Source organism: Alligator sinensis, unplaced genomic scaffold, assembly GCF_000455745.1.
Source record: "Alligator sinensis unplaced genomic scaffold, ASM45574v1 scaffold1546_1, whole genome shotgun sequence".
NCBI classification, from domain to species: domain Eukaryota; kingdom Metazoa; phylum Chordata; order Crocodylia; family Alligatoridae; genus Alligator; species Alligator sinensis.
Window position 1 is genome coordinate 593691 of NW_005842689.1, and position 23935 is coordinate 617625.

General features: G+C 43.5%; 1 protein-coding gene across 2 annotated transcripts in view; it reads left to right on the forward strand.

Annotated features, from left to right (window-relative positions):
- WRN (Werner syndrome RecQ like helicase) overlaps positions 1-23935 on the forward strand; it is a 161866-nt gene that overhangs the window by 782 nt on the left and 137149 nt on the right. Inside the window, exons 2-4 of one of the 2 annotated variants that reach the window (XM_025215937.1) lie at positions 14367-14479; positions 17349-17464; positions 20549-20694. In XM_025215937.1, the coding sequence (XP_025071722.1) occupies positions 14396-14479; positions 17349-17464; positions 20549-20694 (346 nt within the window). In that variant the 5' untranslated portion in view covers positions 14367-14395. Of the gene's footprint in view, positions 1-14364; positions 14480-17348; positions 17465-20548; positions 20695-23935 lie in introns of those variants that run through there. The other variant, XM_025215938.1, reaches the window with a different exon arrangement.

The following is a 23935-nucleotide window of genomic DNA, read 5'->3' on the forward strand; positions in this document are numbered from 1 at the left end:
CGGGTTTTCTTGGCCCCTTTTGTGGCTCACTAGGGACTCCGCGTAGCGAAGTACCTAGCATCCTCCGTCAGCCCCGGGTGGGGGCTTGGGAGGGCACCTGCCGGGCAGTCAAGGAGCCGAGGCCCATGCCCTGCTCGGCTGAGAGCGCCTGCCTGTCCCTAGAGGTTCCCAATCTTCTTTCAGCCGATGGTACTGTCTGCTGTTCCTGCCAAGGGGGGCCTGCCCAGGAGCAGGGCCATGGTCCCAAGCGAGGCAACCCAGAGCCGAGGCAGGCAGGAGCTGGTGACTTCCTGCACATCTCACCACAGGCACTAGCTGTACTGAAACTGCAGGCTGTTCAACTAGGGTGGATGTTGGTCCTGTTTTAAAACCCACTGTCCTCTGTCTGTTTCGTAATGAGGAACGGACTGCAGAAAGTCTTGTTTTTCAGTTCATCAGTAGAAATCCATGTCGATCACTTGTCCTCGAAATTCTGCAGGCTGTCCCTAGAGTGAGGGCGGTGCACAGCCAGGAGGAACAGAGTTCTCAGCCAGGGCAGGAGGAAGGTACACTTCCTCTGGTGGCCCCACCCCTTGCTGCTGATTGGCCAAGGGTGCTACCTCTGTTTTGTATTTTGAGCATGTGTCAGTGGCCACCTTATCTTCAGGGGAGCAGCTGCCTTTTTTGGGACCCAGAGGCCTTCATACCCGGGTTTTGACCTTTGTGTTTAGCTTAAGCTGTATGCTTAGCTTGAGTTGTGGTCAAGGCTTGCACCCAGTAAAAAGGAGCAGATGGAAAAATACTGTCCCTAATTTAAAATGAATTAGAAAGTTGGCTAACTAAATTGAATAAATATAGCATAGGCAAAAGAGGAACAGTCAGAACAAAACTTACCCCCCCCCAGGAATGAAAAGATTACCTCAGAATAGAAAATTCCAGTTAAGGCTAGCCATATTTGGCAAGCAGAAGCAAGATTATTAATATGCATTAGGAGGGAGGCTTAAGATAATTTTACGTATTAAGAAATGCAAGCTATCTGTTATGTAAAGCTCCTGGTGAGAGAATGTAACCTTCTGAACCGACTCCTGAAAGATCTGGTCACTGATCTGAGATTCAGAACTCAGATGGGAACTCTGGACAAGACCTCGTGGACTGTGTGATGTTTCATTCATTAAGTCTTAGGGTGGTGAGCATGTTATGTTGTATTGCATTCAACTAACTAAAGTAATAGAATTGTAACTGCTAAAGGATTAATAAATTCCTTATTGGTTAAGGAGTAACCATGTCCTACTCTTGGAATTAATACCTGGTACGAGGCCCAGTTTAACGTTACTCAGCATATAATGCCTTGTCTGTACATCTTGTAACACTCTTATTTAGGGTGACCATAAGGAAATCCAGGACATCTGAGCCACTGCTTCCCCCTCCCCCACCCACCCAAGTCAGCAGGCAGGGGTGTGGGCACAGTCTGATGTGGAGATGGAGCTGCCTCGCACACCATGCCACCCTACCTGACAGCGCCTATGATTCAGGGACTCTTGTTTTTACCACCCAGCTGGTACCGGCCTTCGAAATCTGAGACTATCCTAGTCAGACCAAGACACATGATCATCCTACTCTTGCTGTCTGTAATCGTTTATGATAGTAACAGCTAGAGATCTCCCCAGAAAGGGGTCCGTCCCATCATGCCAGATAATATATGTAATGTAAAGGTGACTAAATGAGACCCTGGCCTGAGGAGCTTTATAGTCGAAATAGCTAAGGTCTGTAGGATGAGTGGAAGGGGTATAATAGAGAAGAGCAACTAGGGATATGTTTTGGGCGGCTGGATGGATTTTGGGAAAGGAAAGTGAATGGAGAGGACCCTAGGGGAGGAGGGCAGAGGAAGAGAGGGAGATAAAAGGCACTGTGAAGAGTGATTTGTGATAAAATGGGGAGGGGACAGAAGCAGGTTGGCTGAAACAGCAAAGTTCACACAGGGCAGAGAAGACCCAGTAGAAACAAACAGCAATGACAAACTCCCTCTTGCTGCTGTTAGTGTCCATTGGTCCTAGCTTTAGTTGCTTCCCTCATCTTTTTTTAGGACTTTGTGCTGGCTCTGTCTTTTCCTGTAGTGTTTTTCTTGTAAGGCTACAGGCAGTGGGGGTACTGCTTGGTTTCTTGTATTCCCAGGCTGCAGGGCTGTGTGTCAGTTTCCTCCTTGACCAGTTCTGGCTTTTGGGTGGATGGACAGTTTTGGAGTATGGATTGGTGGATGGAGTGGCTGGGGTACTAGTTATAATAGTCTCATTTGTGGTGCCTCAAGTCCATAGTCATGCAAATTATTCACTTACTGCTTCTGGAAGATGCAGTGTTCCTTATGGAATTTCTGATTTGACTTTCAATTTATTTCCTTTTAATAAAAATATTGTTACTAATTATCTGTCCTGTTCTTCGGTGGTGGTAGACTAAAAATCATAGTGAATGTTGTCCGTGCCTATTAAAATTTAGAATTTTTACTGCAGTAGCATTGTAAGGGCCCAAACGGGATGAGATGCCTCTATACTAGCTGCTGCTCAGACATATAGGATTTCACCCTGTTTTAGAACTGATCTTTTCCTGGAGTTCTGAAAATGCTGCATTTTCTTAGCATATTGTTGCTAAGAAAACTGATTAGTATCTTCAAAAGACATTGTCTGCTATATTGCAAAATAATTATTTGGAGAGAACTACAAATAAATGGTGAACATAATGCCACTAAGAGCTCCTTTTGTCTTCCAAAGAGATGGGGATTTATTATTAATAAAAATAATAATATTTGTTATCAATTTATTTATGCCAAATACGCAGGACCACACTTTCAGAGAAAGTAACATATCTTCTGGCTGGTCTACTTAAAATGTGTTACAAGTCATGGATTATGTATTTCTACATGAAAATAATTTTTGATCAGAAGCGTCACCACATTGATACAGATTATGTCAAAATACCACATTTACTTGAATACAAGACGATTTTTCCTTAACTGGCATGGAGAAAAATACTTATCTTATTGCATACAGACAAATCTCACTAACTATGTTGTTTATCATTAAACTTGCCAGAAGCAGCATGTATCTGGCAGTAGAAACCAATATGAAGTTGATTAAATGCTGCCAACACTGAACATGACTACAGAACGCGTGGCCCACATTGGGTAAACACGCTGAACCTACCACAAGAATATGTTAGCATAGCCCATCTGAATAAAAACATATGGTAGTGCCCATTAAGTGCAGTTGTCCTCACTGCTGACTCTTGATGGTGAGCCACAGCATTGTATATAGTTCTCCTAGAATCCCTCTGTTGGTCCCCTCTCTCAGCCTGGTGCATATGATTAGTGTAGCCCAGCCCTCCATCAGGTAAAGCCAGACCAGGTTGCCCTGTGCCTCACCTGCATATAAATTTTTGGAGCATCCCAGCACTTGTGACAACAACGCCTTGTTCTAGTCATTGGGGGGCAAATTAGCACATGGATCCTTTGCATGAGGGTATCTGGAGTATACACACATGTTTAGCTGTGGGGCTACTGTGGCTTGAAATACTGTTTACTCTGGGGCCCAGCCCAATGAACTATATGATAAATCATGGGACTTCTTTGGCTTTGGACCCATATTATGCTTAGTTTGTATTACATATAAGTAGGTGTCAAAGTGCTGCTCAAAAGTGTGCCTATGGAGTACCTATACTAAAACTTGCAAGCAGTTTCAAAAAAAAGGTAATATGCATCAATTCTGGATGAACTAAATTCATGGGTACTATATGTAAATTGCTACAGCCATGTTTAATGTCAAGGTTATTGTTCCAAATTTGCTCCTCGTTTCCATGTGCTCAGGGAGAGCAGGGTCTGACGGTAAGGAGAAGGGGATGGGGCTGTCAGGAGAAAAAGTTGGGGGGGAAGCAGAGAGTGAAGGGCTATCTGCCCCCAGATTTATTTTCCCTGCTGTAGCAGTGCTAGGGGGACAAATTCAAGGCAAATGTTGAAATTTAGGCAAACCTTGACAAATTGGATTCTACACATGGAAAATTATAACAAATTTATAAATTTTACATATATAGAATATAATGTGGGGGTTGGCACATTGTCCTATAATCAGGGTAGTCTTCTATTCAAGTAAATATGGTAATTGCTTGGTGAAAAATGACTTTGCCTCATCAGCTCATAAAATAATATAATAGGAGTTAATAATAGCTTTTAATATTGAGCATTACTGTTTATTTTCTTCGTAGCCAAAATGGATTGGGAAAAATATTTCATAGATTTCATAGACATCAGGGCTGGAAGGGACCTTGGAAGATCATCGAGTCCAGCCCCCTGCCCAAAGGGCAGGAAGTCAGCTGGGGTCATAGGATCCCAGCAAGATAAGCATCCAGTTTCATCTTGAAGGGGTTCAATGAAGGCGCTTGAACCACCTCCGGGGGCAGGCTGTTCCAGACCTTGGGGGCTCGGACAGTAAAGAAGTTCTTCCTTATGTCCAGCCTGAAACGATCTTGAAGTAGTTTGTGACCATTCCACCTCATCATCCCTTGGGGCGCTCTGGTGAACAAACGTTCCCCCAGATGCTGGTGGTCACCCCTGATAAACTTGTAGGTGGCCATCAGATCACCCCTCAGCCTGCGCTTTTTCAGGCTAAAGAGCCCCAGGGCTCTCAGCCTGTCATCGTAGGGTCTGCTTCCCTGACCTCTGATCATGTGCGTGGCTCTTCTCTGGACTCTCTCAAGCTTCTCCACATCCTTTTTGAATTGTGGAGCCCAAAACTGGACACAGTACTCCAGCTGCGGCCTCACTAAGGCTGAGTACAGGGGGAGAATGACGTCCCGGGATTTGCTTGATAGCCGCTGCTTGTTCAAAATAAAGAACATGCTAATTACTAATACTGGTAGTTGGACAAAATGATGAATAACTCTTGATTAGTTGGGCCTCTGACTAAAACTTTTTTACTTATCTAAGTTTATATTTATTCCCAACTGGAATGGACCCTCCCCCCCATAATTTTTTGGCATTAAGTTCTGAAGAAATTGGTTTCTTTATACATCTGAAGTGTGTATGTTGTATAATAGACTAGTAATGGCAAATTTAGTTATTTTAGAACACGCTGATGCAGTAAAATTAAATTAAAGATCTTTTCTCTCTTGAATACTCAAGGACCTCATGCTTGGGTATTTGACTGGTCAAAAAATACTTGGTCAGTTAAGCGGTCAAATATTTTTAAATGTTTGTAAAATATTTTAAGCATTAATATATTGGAACACTAGAGAGACACTTTAATCTTCAAGAGGTTAAATACTTGTGAAAATAACAAAACACAAGTTGGTTAACTTAATGGAAAATAAAGTAATGGAACGATTATAACAACCTTAGATAAGTATAAATGTGAATGATATTCAAGGCAGAGCAGTACTTCTTTGGCTTTTATCCCAGAACCCCAGGGTCAGCACAAATAGTTACAAAGTAAAGAAAAGAAATTAAACAGAAATAAAGTGCATGCAGTAACTGTAAAAAGAAAAAAATCTGTTTTTAAATACAGCTAAGTTAAAATAGACAGCAGGCCAAGTTCTTAAGAATTTTGCTGTTTATGTTTTCATAGAATAGTAGGGTTGGAAGGGACCCTGTAAGGTCTAGTCAAACCCCCCACCTGAAGCAAGTTTAGTTTGTAGAGAAGTTGTTTATTTTAGTTTTGTTGCTTGCCTTCGAACACTTTCCGTTTTCTCCATGTCTCTCTTTTTTTTTTTTTTTTTTTTTTTTTTAAATACATAGTCCAGAACTGCATACAGTACTCTACTTGGTGTTGGTTGACCTCTCTTGTCTTACACCTTACGCTTCCGATGAGCAGCCCCAAACTGCATCTTTTTTTTACAGCTGGATTACATGATAGACTTTCACTGAAGTTGTGATCCATCCAAACCCTAAGATTCTTCTCAGCAGTGCTGCCATCCAGCCATTCTTTATTTGTACTTTGGATTTATTCTTCTTGAGGTGCAACACCTTGCATTTGTCAGTGTTGAACTTCATCATGTTGTTTCTAACTCAGCATTTGAATCTGTCAAAATCTTTTTGAACTGTAAAGTTTTTTCAGTTCTTCCTACTTTTCTCATCTACAAATTTGCCAGGAAGCTCTCTATTCTAGTATGTAAATCATTAAGGAACACATTGAACACAACAGGTGCACCAGTACATTGGTCCATATTGTATTGGCACCGATAAAAGGAAAATTAACATTATTGGCAATTGGCTTTTTTTGGCCGATGTGGCTGATAACGTTTCCAATAAATGCTGCGTGCATGTGCACAGCCGCAGCATGGATGCGGCCAGGAGTGCAGCCTGGCAGTGTGGAGAGCAGCGTTCAGCCAGTAAGTCTGTTGGGGGGAAGGTGCTTGGGGGTGTAGACAGATCAAGGCCCCTGCAGTGAGTGAGGGAGTGGGGCAGGGGTAGGCGCTGCCTGAGTGGGACGGGGTGCAGAACAGAACTGTGAGTGGCTCATCCAGGGGGCAGAGGGAGTGGGGGGTGGGGGCATCACCTACCACTGTGCACCCCCAGGGGAGGCATAGGAGGTATGTGCACCCCGGATCTGCATGTGGGACAAAGGTGAGCTGCCACTGCAGGCTGGGGCTGAGGGTGGTGCCAGGCTCTTCCCAGCAGGGGGGGTTGTGCTGGGGCTGTGCTCAGGGCAGGTGGTGCTGGGAGTGGGGGCTATAGGGTGGGCTACAATCCCAGAATTCCTCATGGCTCCCCCCAAACCTCTGCTCCTAGCACCGCCATCACCTTCTGCCCTGAGCGCAGCCCCAGACCAAACCCTGCCGCTGGGAAGAGCCCAGCACTGCTCTGAGCGGCAGCCTGCCCTCACCCTGTGCACAAATCCGGGGGGCATGTGCTCCCCATGCCTCCCCTGGGGCTGCACGCAGCAGCAGGACTCCCACCCCCTCAATCAGCTGCTTGCAGCTCTGTCCTGTGCCCCGCCCCAGCAGGGCAGCACTTGCCTCTGCCTCAGTCTCCGCCCCATTCCCTCACTCACCATAGGGGCCTTGATCTACCTTCACTTTGCCCCTTCCTCCCTACACAGACTTACTAGCTGGACCCTGCTCTCCAAGCTGCCATGCTCACATATTGGCAATCAGATTGGTATTGTCCAATATGGCTCATTAATAATCAGCCATTGGTATCAGCCCAAAAAATCTTTATCAGTGCACCCCTATTGAAGACTACCATAACCACGACAGACCCCTTGGGACTCCAACCAAAGCTTCCTGACTTTTTTTACATAAATCCATTTATGAATAAACTTTGTTTGCAGCTTTTAATTCAGTTGTCTATCCACCTTGTAGTTTTATCTAGCACATTTCATTTTGTTAATTAGAAGGTTGTAAGGGACTGTCAAAAGCCTTACTGAGGTCTAGGTGCACTATATCAACTGCATTGCCTTTGTCCATCCAACAGGTTTCCTTGTCAGAGAAGGAAATCAAATTTGTTTGGCATTATTTGTTTTTATAAATCCATGCAGGATGTTTGTGATCAGTGGGGATCCTGGTTTTCTTTATAATAACTTTATAATTTGCTCCAGGAACTTCCTGATTATTTAGGTCACACTAACTAATCTATTATTTCCCAGACCCTTTTTAATTTTAATTTTTATTTATTTCATTAAAAAAAAAAAAAGACTGGCATTATGTTAGGCAAGTTACCAAAGGACTGGAAAAGGTCCTTCTCTTGTGACTTAGATACTTTAGCAATTATATTTACCAAGATTTGATTCCTTCTGCCAAATCCTTCAATATCCTGGGATGAAATTCATCAGACCCTGCTGATTTGAATTTCTGGTGACTGAACAGAAGCTCTCTGACTTCCATTATCATCATCATCATAGTGACTCTTGGCATTTCTCCTTCCTTATAAGCATAAACCTCATTAACTGTCTAGTTGCAGTTGTTTTGTGAAAGTAGCTGTCAAGTAGCTCTGCCTTCCTTTCATCTTGTGTTAAGAGCTCGCTCTGGCTATTTAGCAGTGGACCCACTGCTTCCTTGGTCTTTTTTACTGGTATATTTATAGAATCCCTTCTTGTTCTTGACTTCCCTCACCAGATGTAACTCATGTTTTACCTTTGCCCTAAAAATCTTTGTTATTTCCTATGTGCCCTTTCCTTTGCTTGAATGTTTATTCCTCATTTGGAGGCACCCTAGAAACTTCTTGTGCACACACATAGGTCTCTTGCCATTCTTCTTTTGCTACCGTTATGTTGGAATAGCTTGTTAAGCTTCCTATACCATGTCCTTTTGAAGCTGCCAGCCCTCCTGGGCTCTCTTATGTCGATCCACCTCTGGTACCTTGCCTAATATTACCCTGAGTCAATTGAAATTCATCCTTTTGCAGTCAAGTATCCTTCTGTTGACTTTATGCTTTCCTAATCTTAGAATCATGAATTCTGTCGTATCATGATCACTTCCTGCCAAGTTTCCCATCACCTTCACATCCTCAATCAATTCTTCTTTATTAGTCAGGATAAGATAGATGATCCCACAATTGTCCTGAACTTCCTGGAACAGAAAGTTGCCCCCCCCCTGCAAATTAGAATCTTGTTGGTTATAGTATTCTTTCCACTGATACCTGAAAAGTTTAAATCCCCCATTAGTACCATTGCATAAGTTTTGGGTAATTTTGTCATTGCCTTGAAAGATAGTTCATCCACCTCGTTTTCCTGACTCGGCTGTCTATAAGAAAACCTCACCAAAATATCAGCACTGCACTCTTCCCTTCTTGTCCTCACTAAAATACACTCAGATCTACTTTCTTCTTCCTAGATCAGGGAACGGGTATGTACGTTTGACGTATAATGCAGTACTACCTTTTATTTATTTTTTCTTCCCAACCTTAGTCTTAAAGAGCAGAGCATTCCCTCAGTGTTGATGTTCCAGTTGTAAGAGTTGTCCCACCATGTCTTTGTAATAACAGTCAAGTCATAGATTTCTTTACTTCTGCAGTGAGCAGATGGGGGGAGCACAAAGAAAAATAGATTGTATTTGTTAATGTGTCGGGCAGTGATCTCGGCATACTAGCTGCTAATGGTTGTCAAGGATTTTGCAGGGATCCTATATGAGAAATAAAGAAGAGTGGTGTGGTGGGTTGGAGGATGTTTGGAGGGAGGTCCTCCAAATTCCCATTGAGTGAAGAAGTGCCGGTTTGAAATGTTTAGAATTCAGTAATGAGGGCTAACATTGTGGCAGAGTGGAGACTGAAATTTAACGTGTTGATGTAGTATTATGAGTAGGGATCTCTATATATTGTATCGGAAGTTCCCTCCTGCAGCGGTTCCTTGAATATTTTTCATTTTGCAGCATATTTAAAACCGTGGCTTTCACTTCCCCGGCAAATGACCCAGCTGGTGGGGCCCCTCTACCAATCAGGCAAAATGAAAAACATTAAAGGAGCCGCTGCAGGACACTTCTGGCACAATTTATGGAGATGATATATAGTGCAGTATATGGTGTGAAGCACCTTGAAAATGAAGTATACTCTACTGTAGCCGAAGCAAAGGCGGAGCCAGAGGAGGAAAGGATAGACATTTTTCTGGGATGGCATCAGAATAGTGCATCCTGCATTTGGATAGGGGGTAGAATTCAGTGACCCTTGATCCCTTTTAACCTTATGCTTTTGTAATGTGAAGAGAGGGCATATGGATTGTTTATGACAGGTGCTAACTTGAATTTTTGCTGTGGGGGCTAAGATGATGGACACATGGGAAGTTTTACGCATTTCAGGTGACAGTCTTCACAGTTCGAGTGACCAAGGTCTGGAATGGGCTCCCAAGGGAGGTGGTGCTCTCCCCTACCCTGGGGGTCTTCAAGAGGAGGTTGGATATGCATCTAGCTGGGGTCATCTAGACCCAGCACCCTTTCCTGCCTATGCAGGGGGTCGGACTCGATGATTTATTGAGGTCCCTTCCAACCCTAACATCTATGAATCTACCGGTCGCAGTGAAACAACCGATTTTCTGTGGCCCACTCACAGCATGCAGAGCTGTTTTTTGTGGGCATTTCAAGGTGGCCCCACCAGAGATGCAGAAAATTTTCCAGTGCTTTATTTTTCCAGGGAAAATCTTCCATTTCTAAAAATTCGTTTAATAAAATTCATTAGTAACAATGAATAGATGCCAATACAATATTAGGCAAGCTTGGCAGTTTCAAAGTTGTAATTAATGTTTTTCAGGTGATTATCCCTAGGAAGTGTGAGAGAGTACATATATGGTTTATTGATTTGTAAACAGGGTAAATACACTCACATAACCTGATTTTTGGTTTAGAATATTATGAATTGGCCTAATTGGCTGTGCAGGTCAAATCAAAACCAAATGAATACACCTCTAAGCCTGTTTCTATTTCTCAAAATCTCTTGCTTCTGGAGAATCAGACGCACAATTAGTGAAGAAGTTGCAGTGTGATAAATTGCCCTTTCCCATAGACTCATTGGTAAAACTCATGTCTTCATAAATAATCTGGACTCTGGTGTCAGAAGCGGACTAGCCAAGTTTGCTGATGACATGAAACTTTGGGGAATAGTATCCACACTTGAGGATAGGCTGGTGATCCAGGCCGACCTCAGTAGGTTTGCAAGGTGGGCAGATGAAAACCTGAGGCATTCAACATGGAGAAATGCCAGGTGTTCCACCTCAAGGGGGAAAAAAACCACATCACACTTACAGGCTTGGCAATGCTACACTCGCTAGCACCACGACCGAAAGAGACTTGGGGGTCATTATCGACCACAAGATGAACATGAGCATGAGCCACCAATGCAATACCGCAGCTGGCAAAGCGAACAGATCTCTGGCTTGCATCTACTGATGCATCTCAAGCAAGACCCAGGATGTCATTCTCCTGCTGTACTTGGCCTTGGTGGGACTGCAGCTGGAGTACTGCATCCAATTCTGGGCTCCAAAATTCAGGAAAGACATGGAGAAGCTTGAGAGAGTCCAGTGGAGAGCCATGCATATGATCAAAGGGTAAGAGAACAGGCCTTATGAAGAGAAGCTGAGAGCCATGGGACTCTTCAGCCTGGAGAAGCACAGACTCAGGGATGACCTGGTGGCAGCCCATAAGTACATAAGGGGTGTGCACCAGGATCTGGGGGCACGCCTGTTCACCAGAGCACCCCAAGGGATGACAAGTTCCAACAGTCACAAACTCCTCCAAGGCCATTTTAGGCTGGACGTAAGGAAAAACTTCTTTACTGTCTGAGCCTCCAAGGCCAAGAATAGACTCCCCTCAGAATTCAGAGAGTTTAATGAGTCTCCTGATTCGATTCAGATTTGGAGATTCGGCTGCCGAATCAGGCCAGAACTCCTCCAAATTGAATCAGCAACCGAAGCTTTGTACAGCCCTAGTGTGTAGACTTCACCCTTGCCTTATGCTCGGTATACAACCAATATGTGTTCCTTCCCGTGTTCTTTCCCAGCCCTGTTCACAAGAGAAGTACTTTCATATATTGTAGATTAAAATAAACCAAACACGTCCCCCCACCCCCAAGAGTCCTTTGTATTCTTTTAAACCTTTGGAATGTGAAAGTCACTAGTGCAGGGGTGGGCAATTATTTTGGGCAGAGTTTTGGCAAGCTGTCGAGGGGCACATGGGTAGTGCTGCCCCTTGACAGGCGCCCTGCTCCCCCTGGTTGCCATCTTGTGGCCAGAAGTCCCACCCCCTAACTTCTGACCTTTGCGGTGGGGGGGAGATGGGTATGGGGGAGGGTGGCTGGGGTGTGTTAGGGGATCTGGGTGCATGTGTATAGTGGGGTATGTGTTGGGGATTTGCCCTTTGAACACACACACACACCCCTCCCACTCCCCCCCACACTCTCTCCTTCCCACCCGCCCACTCCTTTCTCTCTTGCACGCACACTCTCCCTCCCTCCCTCATTTCAGTGGCAAACACCCCCCCCCTCCTCCTGGCCCTGGGATACCCACAGGGCATGTGGTTCAGCAATGCAGCTGGGGGCCACGTGGTGCTGGAGGCCGGTAAAAGCTGCAGCAGACAGACTTTGGGGTGGTGGGTTGGGACTGGGCTGGCTTTGTTAGTGAGTGCTGCCAGAGAGTGAGGAGCAGATAAATATACTTTTTCTACATTTTAGGGGCTTTGTGGGCTGGATAGAATGGCCTGGCAGGCCACATTTTGCCTGCCCCTACACTAGCGAGGCAGTCTTTATCAGGAGCATCAGACACGCTTGGCCCTGCCAGTGTGATCCGGACCATGGGGTTTCTTGCATGCTGGCTGACCTGTGAGCAGCAGCAGGAGCGTTAATTCTTGCAGGTGCTGTAGCTGCTGTATTGGGGCAGCTTCTGAATCCAGGGATTAATACTGCCACTAGACCCTCTTTTCCCTGCCACTGATCTTAGTGGCTAGTGGTGGGTAAGTGGGGGAAGGAAAGTGGATAGCTACAGCAGCATTAACTCCCCTGGGTTCTGGAGCCATACTGATAAGCATTATGGGCCAAATCTGGCCTACAGAGGTGGGTTGAAAGTGAATTAAAGTCTATATAAATCAAGAGATTTGCGTCTACCAGTGCTAACAGCATTGAAGAGCATTCTTTTAGCACAATTGCAGCATCTGTGTCATGCCTTAGGCCCCTCTCAGTAGTGGAGACCTCTGAAACAGCCATTTGGAGTTCAGAACATACTTTTGCCATTCACTGATCTTGGAGCTAAGTGTCTTACTTATGCCCAGTTTGGGAGAGTTGTATTACAAACTGTTTTGCTAAGAATTCCTCCCACCATTCACCTGGGCTGCACTGCTCATTAGTCTTTGAGATGGAATGCATGGGGGCTCTCAGAGAAGAAAGATTTAGTTCTCTAACTTCCCCAAGTCTTGCCTTTCTACAGGCTCACTTCACACATACCATTCCCTTCTATATCAGAGTCCTATATAACATCAAGACTCTTTGATTCTTGGACAGACAGAAGAGGTAAGGTGCAGAGAGAGACTTCTGTTGTATATTGTTGGCAGCTTTAAAATATGAAGCCAAGAGAGAGCGCTCACCTACCTTTGCACCTCTCACTCCTGCAAATAGGAAGCTCCCCACAGTGCTTTCAAGAGGGGTCCGTGTATTTGCTGCTGGTGGAAAAATCCTACAAAAGTGATTTGGGAATAGTATTAAGAAGTGGCATTTCACTTCCTTCAGTTCCTCATTCCCCTAGTTTACTGTGGCTGCTCCTTCTCTAGACTCTTCCTCTTTCCCATTTGGAAGTTCTCTTTTTATTTTAAGATCATCTTCCTTGCATCCCTTTGGACTGCCACTCTTTTTTTTTACTTGCCCTTCTATTGCACTTTAATAGGTGAAGCTGCTGAGGATCTTTTAGAGTTCAGCTTTTGATAATTTTTGTTGTGACTCTATCTGCTTTGGTACTGAGAGAAAAATGAGTGAGATTGGAGTGACTGGGGGCTGCATCATACAGTCTGTGATATAACAGTTCAAGCTGGCCAATGCAAAGTTCCTGATCCCCACTACAGGGAGAGTTTTAGTGAATGTCTTTCAAACCATAGATTAAACTGACAGTGTCTCTCTTCTTCAGTAGAGTAAGCTAAGCAGCCAAGTAAAACAACTGTGTATCACTAGCTTAAATATACCATGTTTTCTCAAACACTACCTTCTGCCTAAGACTGGTCTCCATGGATAGATCTGTGATTTTTAGAAGAGCTAAAGAGTTTCCAGGGCTGTGAAATAGGAGGAGAAAGACCAGATATGTCTAGCAGACAGCAAAATACCCTAAGAAAGGTAAGCTTGATTAGTAGAACATCAAAACCATTTAAAAGGAGAGACTATCAGTAATGCCTCTGAAGTGAAGAACAATGGGTCACTAAATCAATTGACTTGCTTAGCTGCCTAAATAGTAATACCACAGCTGCTGCACTGTGGAGCTAGGTGCTTCTATTCCAGGAAGAAAATCAGCTTTTCCACTTAATGCACGCACCTCAATTTGGAGGGACTGATTTTGGGGTGGGGGAGGTGTGTGTTGTATGAGAAAAAAATATAGTAAACGTTTTCTAAAGATTGTCATGTGTTAACACCATAGCTGAATTGTCTGGATAGCTGGAAATTGTTTGCTTTTGTAAGGTTGTGTGAAAGGCTAAACCGAACCTTATCTTTCGCAGAAGGAATTATATATCTATTCCTTTCCTATGCATTCTTATTCATATGTAGCAGGTAGAAGAACTCTGAAGAGTTACTGCATATACCTGGGTCATGTAAATTTCCTTCCCCCTCTACCGTGTATTGAATCCTGGGTGATAATCTTAAATGAAGTCCCTCTAGGCCTGGGAGGAATCCTCCAATAGAGTAATAATCCTTTCTATACTGATTATTTACTGTAACTTTTTTCTTTTTTTTTCAGTTTTACAACAGTAACAGAAATGTAGGAGAATGAATAAAATGAGTTCTCTGCAACATAAACTTCCACAGTGGATGTCTTCACAAAGTAAAGGCTATCCTTGGGGAGACAAAAAGGTATGATGTCATGTTTTGAAAGTCTGGTTGGTTGAGGCTATGTAATATAACCAAACAAAATTATAGATATTTTCAGTTAATCTCTAAGCTGTATTATTAATTATTTAAACATTTATAGCTTGCCTCTAAGATTCATAATAATTATGCACAATATGGGTCAATTATCCATCTTATCTACATTCAGTAAACCTGTCAAGGAAGAAATTTATATCAAGTTGACAGTACAATACAATTCAACCTTCAGGTTTTCTGTCAGTGACTAACAACAGCATGGTATAAGAATAAAGTTAATTGCTAGCAGTCAAGATGCACACGTTATGGTGGGTTAAACACAAATTCATATATTATGTTAGCTGATTGAGCTACAGTTGAATTGCTTTAGACTGGTACTAATAAATTCCACTATTAAAATTGTTGCACAGTTTCCACTTTGAACATGATTTGACCTTCCCTTAAATGGGACAAAAACATTTTATCATTAACTTTATTCTCAAAATTTGTGAATAGATATGAAGTCAAATTATAATTTATCTATCTAGGATTTATGGGGAAAGGGTTTCCTAAATAGATGGCTTATATTTTCTCTTCTTGCTCTTCAGCAATTCCTTTTAGCTTGTAACTGTTAGGTAATTTCAGCCATGGATTTGAGTTCTTAAGTGAATGTGAGAGCTTCATAAAAACTGCTGAAAACTTGTTCATGATTATTTGAACAACAAGAACAAAATCCTTCTGTTTAAGTGCTTTTATGCCATGTTTGAAACTAAAGCAGAATCCCATTAAAGTTGTATAGTAGAGGCAGAAAATGAAACTTTCCATTCTGCTTCAGTTTCTTAAGATGGGTGAAAGATAAAAAAGGTAAATCTAGCTTTTATCACATTTGTATGTGTTCAACTTTCCTTGCACATTATTATATTGTAACAATGAAGAAGTTTTTTCCTGATACCCAGTCTAAATGTACTTTGCTGTAACTTCAAGCCATTGGTCCGCATCCTCCTCTGCAGCAAGAGAGAAAAGGTGCTTTTCTTCTTCTTTATGGCAGCCCTTGAAGTATCTGAAGACTGCTGTCATGTCCCCTCTTAAGTGCCTTTTCTGCATGCTGAACACCATCCGGTGACTCAGAGTGGCATGGGGCAGCCCTGCCACAACCCGACCCTGTGGGGGAAGGGCTGTGCCCCTCTCCCCACTGGCCCTGCAGGGGAGGGGTGTGGCTTATTCCCAAACCAGCACAGCTGGGAAAGGGGGCATGGCCTGGTACCATGGGGGTAAGGAGTATGGCTTGACCCCAACTCAGCCCATGCTGGGCATGAAAGGGGTGTGGCCCTGCCCTGATCCAGATGTGGGGGAGGGGGTATTGTCTGGTTGCAGCCAGTAATTGTAAATTTAAACTTGCTGCCATCTGTACAGTTTTTAATGCATCCAAATTGCATGTTATTGGTGCTATAGTTTATTTTCCTAATGTGTATTTAGATTCAGTGTTATTCTCAAACCTAGTTATTTCTTATTTCAATGTTGTATGCTGGCTACCAAAGCACTGAAGCTCATTTTCATCACAGCCATGCAAAATTATATTTGTATAGAATTGAATTAATTGACACAATGTTGCTAAGGTCACAGTCAACATTGTATTAGTGGCACTCATTTTCTTTTATTATCAGTTTCTTTAGTCATTCTTCAACAATTAATATTTTGTAGCAAAGATAGAACCAGAGCCAGATCTTTGATGTGGCACACTACAAAATAAACAGGAGCAAAATGGAAATGCTAAGCCAGTAAAGTGGATTAGAGATGAAAAATCAACTAGAATGTCTATTACTTTTAAGATTCAGAGCACCTGTCTGACATAAATTTAAACAATGTTATTTGTTGTAATAAACTAGGTAAATTTCCCTCTCCCTCTCCCCTTCCCCCTTCTGTCTCCCCACCTCCTCACTGACGCACACATATATTAAGACCATTACTAAGGTTACGATGTCAGGCACTTCAAAGTTAGATGGCCTTCCTTGCACCATTCTGATATAGTTCAGGGCTCTTTAAAGAATGGGAATGCTAGAGTGTTTCCAAGGCTACAATTGCAAGAATTTATAACATGGGTAAAGAAACATATTTCTGCTAGTCTTGTTTTTCAGAAATGGCTGTTTCATTTTGGTCAAAATGCTGAAAAAAAATACATACTCAGCATGCAGAATTTAGTCCACATGGTTATTAGCAGTAACAAGCTACTAAAACAGTTAGACAGTCCTATAGTAGGGGGGTATAATCAGCTCTACCTATGAGAAGCTTTGTAAGTCAGAAGGCAGGTCAAGGTGACACCTGATAGATTCACTCATTCAGAGAGGCATGAGCTTTCTTAGGCTACAGCCTACTTTATCATATGGCATAGCTTATAGTATCTTATAGACCAACTTGTAGATCAGTAACCTACAGCCCAAGGAGTCTTTGGATCTGGCCTGAAGACCACTTGGATTAACTTCCCAGAAAGAAATGTGCCTTTTTTGGCTCCTGCTTCCTTTGTCAGATGCTATAGATATAGCAAGTCAACCTCTGTTTTGGGGAAGGGGAGTTGTTAGTGACTAAGGTGATAGCTTCAGCATCTTCCCAAGTAGTCTGTAGCCTACAAATGCTTATTCCTTTCTGAACAAGTTAGTTTGTAAGGTGTCACCCTGCCTTGCCTTCTGCCTAACTTTAGACTAGCACAGCAGACTTGTAAGTGTTCAGAAAACTATTTAGCAGTAACAACTAATGCTAGATTTGTTGTGGTAGCCAAGAAAAGACTTTAAGGCATGTTGAGCTATTGTAGTGCTAACAGACATATTTGCAGTGTGGCTTAATGTGCCTTGTAACAGAGCCTCCTTTAAATGTTGTTAAACAGAAGTCTCATGTTCAGAAGAGTCTTCTGGAAGATGACCTGCCTTTTTTAGTGTTCCATGGCTCCATTGTCTATAGCTATGATGCCAGTGATTGTTCCTTTCTCTCAGAAGATATCAGGTAAAAGCTGTGTATTTACTTCAAGTGTCTTTATCTCTCCATTAGAAGGGTTTATGTCTCTGAAAGTGCCTGTTCATAATGATTATGCAGCTTTTATATGGAGACTGGGTTAGCTGTCTATCACAGAAAATGTTGGCTTATACTAAAGTCTTTTCTTTAGCAAAGTGGTGTTCAAAGTTTGGCCTGTGGGCCAGGTCCAACCTGCAGAGCTGAGTCATGTGGCCTGTGGGGATGTCAACAGGCTCAGAAATTTGGTGGAGGGGAGCCATGGCAGTGTTAGTTATTATGGCTCTGGTGTTCCCAGTGCACAGCCTTGGAGCAGCATGCAGCCCCAGCCCACGTGTAGGATCTGACCCACATGCTGGCTCCTCCCCATTCATCCAGTCTGCATGTTGGAAAAGTTGAGTACCACTGTATTAGTGCATGTAGCAGAATTCTCTCTGACTTTACATATAGCTTATATCAGTGGTCTCAAACTCATCCAGCTGCTGTACGTAGTACACATGCCAAACTGCCCTGATCTGGCATATGGGGCCAGTCCAGCATAGAATCATAGGAGACTAGGGTTGGGAGGGACCTCATCTAGTCTAATCCCCTGTTCAAAGCAGGACCATCCCCAACTATATCACCCCAGCCAAGGTTTTGTCTAGCTGGGTCTTAAAAACCTTGAAGGGTGGAGAGTCTGCCACCTGTTCGAGTGCTTCGCCACCCTCCTGATGAGAGTTTTTTCCTAACCTAAACTTCTCTTGCTGCAACTTGAGACTACTGCTCCTTGTTCTGCCATCTGCCACCACTGAGAACAGTTTAGCTCCATCCTCTTTGGAACTACCTCTCAGGTATTTGGAGGCTATTATTAAATCACTCCTAGGTCTTCTCTTCTCCATACTAAATAAGCCCAGTTCCCTGAACCTCTTCTTATAAGTCATTTGCTCCAGCCCTTTAACCATTTTTGTTGCCCTCTGCTGGATTCTCTCCAATTTGTTGACATCCTTTTCTGGGCACAGTACTCCAGATGTGGTATCACGAGTGCCAAATAGAGGGGAAGAATCACTTCCCTTGATCTGCCACCAGCACTCCTACGAATGTAGCCCAATATGCTGTTAGCCTTCTTCACAACAAGGGCACACTGCTGGCTCATGTTCAGCTTACTGTCTACTGTAACCCCCACGTCCTTTTCTGCATTGCTGCTGCTTAGCCAGTTGGTCCCCAGTTGATCCTAAGTGCAGGACTTTGCACTTGTCCTATTTGAACCTCATGGGATTTTCTTTTGGCCCAATCCTCCAATTTGTCTAGGTCTCTCTGAATCTTAGTCCTACCCTCCAGCATATCTACTACTTTCTCCCCCCTCCCCCCCCCCTTGGGGTCATCTACAAACTTGCTAAGGATGCACTACATCCCATCTTCCAGATCATTGATGAAGATACTGAACAAAACCAGCCCCAGGACCAACCCATGGAGCAGTCAACGTGATATTGCTTGCCAACTAGACATCGAGCCATTGATTACTACCCTTTGAGTCCAACAGTCCAGCCAGTTTTCTATCCACCTTACATTCCATTCATTGAATTTGTGCTTCCTTAGTTTGCTGGTGAGAATGTTGTGGAAGACTTTATCAAAAGCCTTGCTAAAGTCAAGATACATCATGCCCACTGCTCTCCCTGTATCCACAGAGCTAGTCATTGTGTCATAGAAAGTGATCAGGTTGGTCAGGCATGATTTGCCCTGGGTGGATCCATGCTGACCGTTTCTAATCACCTTCTCCTCCAGGTGCTCAGAAATGGATCCCTTGAGGACCTGCTTATGATTTTCCAGGGACTGAGATGAGGGTTTAGTCTGTAGTTTCCCCGGATCCTCCTTCTGCCCTTTCTTAAAGATGAGAACTGTAGTTGCATGCAGGTCCAGTCTGAGACCTGAGGGCTGCACTCTGGGTCAGACGATAGGGCTCTGTGGGCCAGGTCTGGCCCTTGGACTTTATCTTTGATATCCCTGGCTTTCTATATGTGTTTTAGTTATATCTATAGTTTCTGATGTTTAAAAATTATCCATTAATACCACAGAACGAAGTCCCAATTTTAGAGATTAACTTCTGTTTTGTGCTGAGTACAGTATTCTCACACTTAAACCTTTTATTGGAGACTATATTTAGAAAGAATGCTGTTTACAGTAAAGCCGTGGTCCTGCAAAAAAACATAACAAGTGCTTAAAAATTAAACCTTAAGTTAACTAACATCAGAACAAGGGAAGCTTCCCTCCTTCTCCCTCTTCCATAGCCTCAGTGTGGAAGACTGGTACAAGGATGTCTATACAGGCAGTCTTCGAGTTACAACGTTTTGCACGTACAACATTTATAAATTGACACCCTGTTTCAACTTTAACGTCAGTTTTGACTTTACAACACTTGATCCGATGCGACGCCGTGCCAGCGAACAAGTTCGCTGCATCACTCATCTCCTTGGAGAACATCTGTCCAAACTTCCTTGGACACTTTAAGAAAGCAGACAAGACTCCAGAAAAACCTGCAGCCTAAGACTCCTGAGAAGACTCCAACCAAGAGCCCTTCAAAAAGTCCAGCAAAGTCACGTCAAAGAAGTCCTTCCAAATCAGTATGATTGCTATTTACAATATAAATACATTAATGTAGCTATGTTACTCATCTATAATTGACTGAATACAAAATTCTGGGTTATTTTTGGTGGAAATAGGGTATCAGGCCTTGGTTCAGGAACCAATCCCCCATTTATAACATTGTTTCTTATGAGAAAACTGGTTCCGAGTTGCAACATTTCGACTTAAGACATGGTTTTCAGGAACCAATTGTGTCGTAAGTTCGAGGACTGCCTGTACTACTTAAGATGTATTCAAGTCTAAATGATTTGGAAGGTCTCACCTGGGCCCTTTTTTCCATGCTCAGTATAAAGTTATTTGTTTAAAGCTTTATTACTGTACTTTCCCCATTTCCTTTTTTGTAGTGAAAGTAGTATTACCCATAATTTTAATCACTCATTTTTAAGTAAGGTATGTGGCTGTTATGTTTAATCGATACTCAACTTATAAAATAATTAAATAAATTTATTTTCTTTTCAGAATAAATTTAGCTGATGGATCTGTGATAGGATTTGACATTGAATGGCCACCATCATACATTAAAGGAAAAGTGGGAAAAGTGGCCCTCATCCAAATTTGTGTGTCTGAGGAAAAGTGTTATCTCTTTCACATATCTTCAATGTCAGGTGAGTGCTGTTTTTCTGTGCCCCAATTCACGTGAACGTGAATGGCCTCTCCATGTATTTAACCTATGTTTTCGCTCCTAGAAGCAGCTAGTACTTAGTACTTCAGCTAACAGCAAAACCCTCTCACTATAATATGCATATCCAGTTATTCATATTCATAGATGTTAGGGTCGGAAGGGACCTCAGTAGATCATCGAGTCCGACCCCCTGCATAGGCAGGAAAGAGGGCTGGGTTTAGTCCTTGGTTATGTCATGGTCTGCAGGTCTCTGAGCCCATGTGTGTCTCTTAAGAAGAAACTGCAGATTGAACCCATTATAATTGAGATGCTTTTGCACCGTGGCATTTTGCCATTTATCAAAATTAATGTGCTAGCTTATCACTGAACTAACGTGAATTCTTTAAATTTTTGGAACAGTAGCTTTCAAATGTTTTGGACCGGAGCTGCAGTTTAGATCCCATAATACGGTAAAGCTTATTCCAGAAATACCTATTTAAGAGTCTGTGAAGAGTGGACGCAGAGGCCATAACAATATAAAAAATGTAGTGTAAAACGGAAGTAGTGAAACAATGAATTCTGGGACTGCATATACTTACCAAGTTAGTGGAAAAGCTCAGTTTCTGTTTTCTACAACTAACATTTCTAACTGTTAGTAAAATCAGATGAAAGTTCCTGAAGATATACTGCTAAATAAGATTTCCAGAATGCAAACTATCCACAGCTCTGAGGGGAAAATAGATAGCTTTTATATACATACAAGTATAGGACTGGAAGAGGCCCTTTAGGCCATTGAGACCAGTCCTTTGCATTTTCAGGCACCTATTTGACATTGAAGAGTCCTAAAAGTCATTCACTTTAAACTCTCACACACTACAACCACAAAACAAAAGCACATTTTGTAAGCAAAGAGATAAAGATGTCACTATGCTTTCAGTGCCACTGCAATGGCAGAAAAAAATATTTTGGCTGCCATGTGCTCAGCCAAATCCAGGGAAACTACAGATCCTTGGAAGAGGAGCATGCCTCGTATTACGGAGAGAGGCACCTGCTCTCAAATAATCCCATCTGACCTGAGGAAAAATTCCTTTCTGACCCTAATCTGGTGATTGGTTTGATCCTAAACGGAAGAACAAGGTCCCCTAGTGAAGTTCTTGGATGATTTCTAAGGCTCCTGACAGGCATTAAAATAATGGCATGACAGAATTTGATCCCTGATCCCTACAATGCTACATTCTACTGCGTCACATGTGAGGAAGCCTAGTGCTGACTCTCAAGGGAACTGCAGAGCCAGACATGATGACATGCTGGCTTGCCATGAACCCCATGGACCAGCACCATTTGATGCAGTATTTGTCTTGCTCCTCCGCTCCTGAAGGAGTTGCAGAGCAAGACATGGTGCTTGCAACCCCTTTGGGAGCTGCTGGGCAAGGCATGATGGTGGTAAACTGTATTTTCCCATTTTCTGTTTACTTCCATGTCTTTGACTATTCTTTTCTGAATAACTGTTCTGAGACTTTACGCACTATTGAAGTCGAGATAACGAACTGTAATTCCCTGAATCACTTTTTCCTGCCAGCCGCCCCCCGCCCTTTTTATAAGAATAGGTAGTATGTTTGCTGTTCTTCAGTCATAAGCTGCCGTACTTGACCTGAAAATGTTGAAGATCCACATACCTGTTTTTTCAATATTGTGGAACAGAGATTATTTGGGCCCCCTTACTTTGTCACAGTTGGCAATCTAAGTTGTGTTTCACATCAGGTGTAGTATTTTCCCTAAGCATGTCCTCATTCCCGTTTGATATTCTGCCTTTGCTAGGGTTGGTTCTTTGACCAGTCCAAAAAAATCCCAAAAAACATTTGATCAGTTGACCAGTCAAATATTATTAAGTAATGGTCAAGTGTTTTAAGCATTACTTTATTAGAGCAGTAAAGGGAGAGACTTGAATCTTCAGTAGCTTAGTTACTTATGCTAATTACAAAAAAAGTTAGTTTATTGTAAAACGATTAAATTAATTCATTACAGAGTTTTTTAGAATTTAATAACTAACAATGCAAGTGTAAATGTAAACAACATTTGAGATTGGGAAGCTCTTATTCCCATTTTTTTTAAATCCCAGCATTCCAGGATTAGTCTCAACAGGTACAAAATAAAATACAAAGAAATTAGACAGAAATAGAATTCAAATAGGACTACAAAAGACAAAAATCTGGATTTAAATACAGTTATGATAAGTAGGCAGCAGGCCAACTGTGGCAGGGCACTGTGTGTGCCTGCCACCTTAAGGGCTTGGAGCTGGCAGCCACCAGGTGCCTGATGAGGGCAGCCATTTTGAGTCAGGGGCTGTCTATATAAACAGGGCAGTTCAGCTGCTGGAGGGTAAGCAACAACATTGCCTGGCTGGAGGGCTGCAGGTATCATCTGGAGGTAAGGGGGGAGCTGTAGGGGATAGTAAGGAGGCTCCTGGTCCTGGGTGTGACCTAAAACTGCACCCTGCTGGGAGTGGGTGGCCTGGTGGGGCTCTCAGTGATGCGGAAGCCCCCAGGAAATGCCAGGCCAGTTACCACCCCGGTGAAAGGTGGGTCAAGGTGCCTTAACCCCTAACCCCCACCACCGGGTGGGTTACCCCTGTGTGAAGGGCCCAGAGGGCAGACCCCGGGAGAGAGTGAGGGGCTAGAGACCCGACCTGAACAAGAGAGTACCCTCGACTGGCCCATGCTGGGGCCAGGACCAGGATGGTTAAAAGGGCCAGGGGCCCACCGCGAGGGATGCCCAAGAGCCGGGGGCCTAGGGTCCCGACTGGCCTGGAGGTGGGCCAGGGCTGGTAGCCAGAGATCCTGGGGGGACCACACCCGAGAGGGGAAAATAGTTTTGTGGGGGCTAGGTAGCCTGGTTGAAGGCGGAGAGGCCGCCTTAGTGGAGGGATCGTGGAGGGGTCCTGTTAGGAGGAATCTGGGGCCCAGCGTGGGGGCCAGTGATTATGTGAACATCAAGATGCCATCTGTGAGGCTCGGGCTGCGGCATAGGGGAGGGAAGGAGCCGCAGAGAGCGCCCCCTGGCATCGGGGCAGCAAAATGGGCAGCCTCCCGCTTAATTGACATCAATTAATTAATCAATTAACATCAAGGCGTGGCGGGCGAGAAGGCTGGTGGTTGGCCCAAGAACAGGTGGGTGGGCCACGGAAATCGGCCCAAGTACCCCCCCCCCCCCCCCTCACCACAACCCTCCAACCTTTTTTTTTTGTT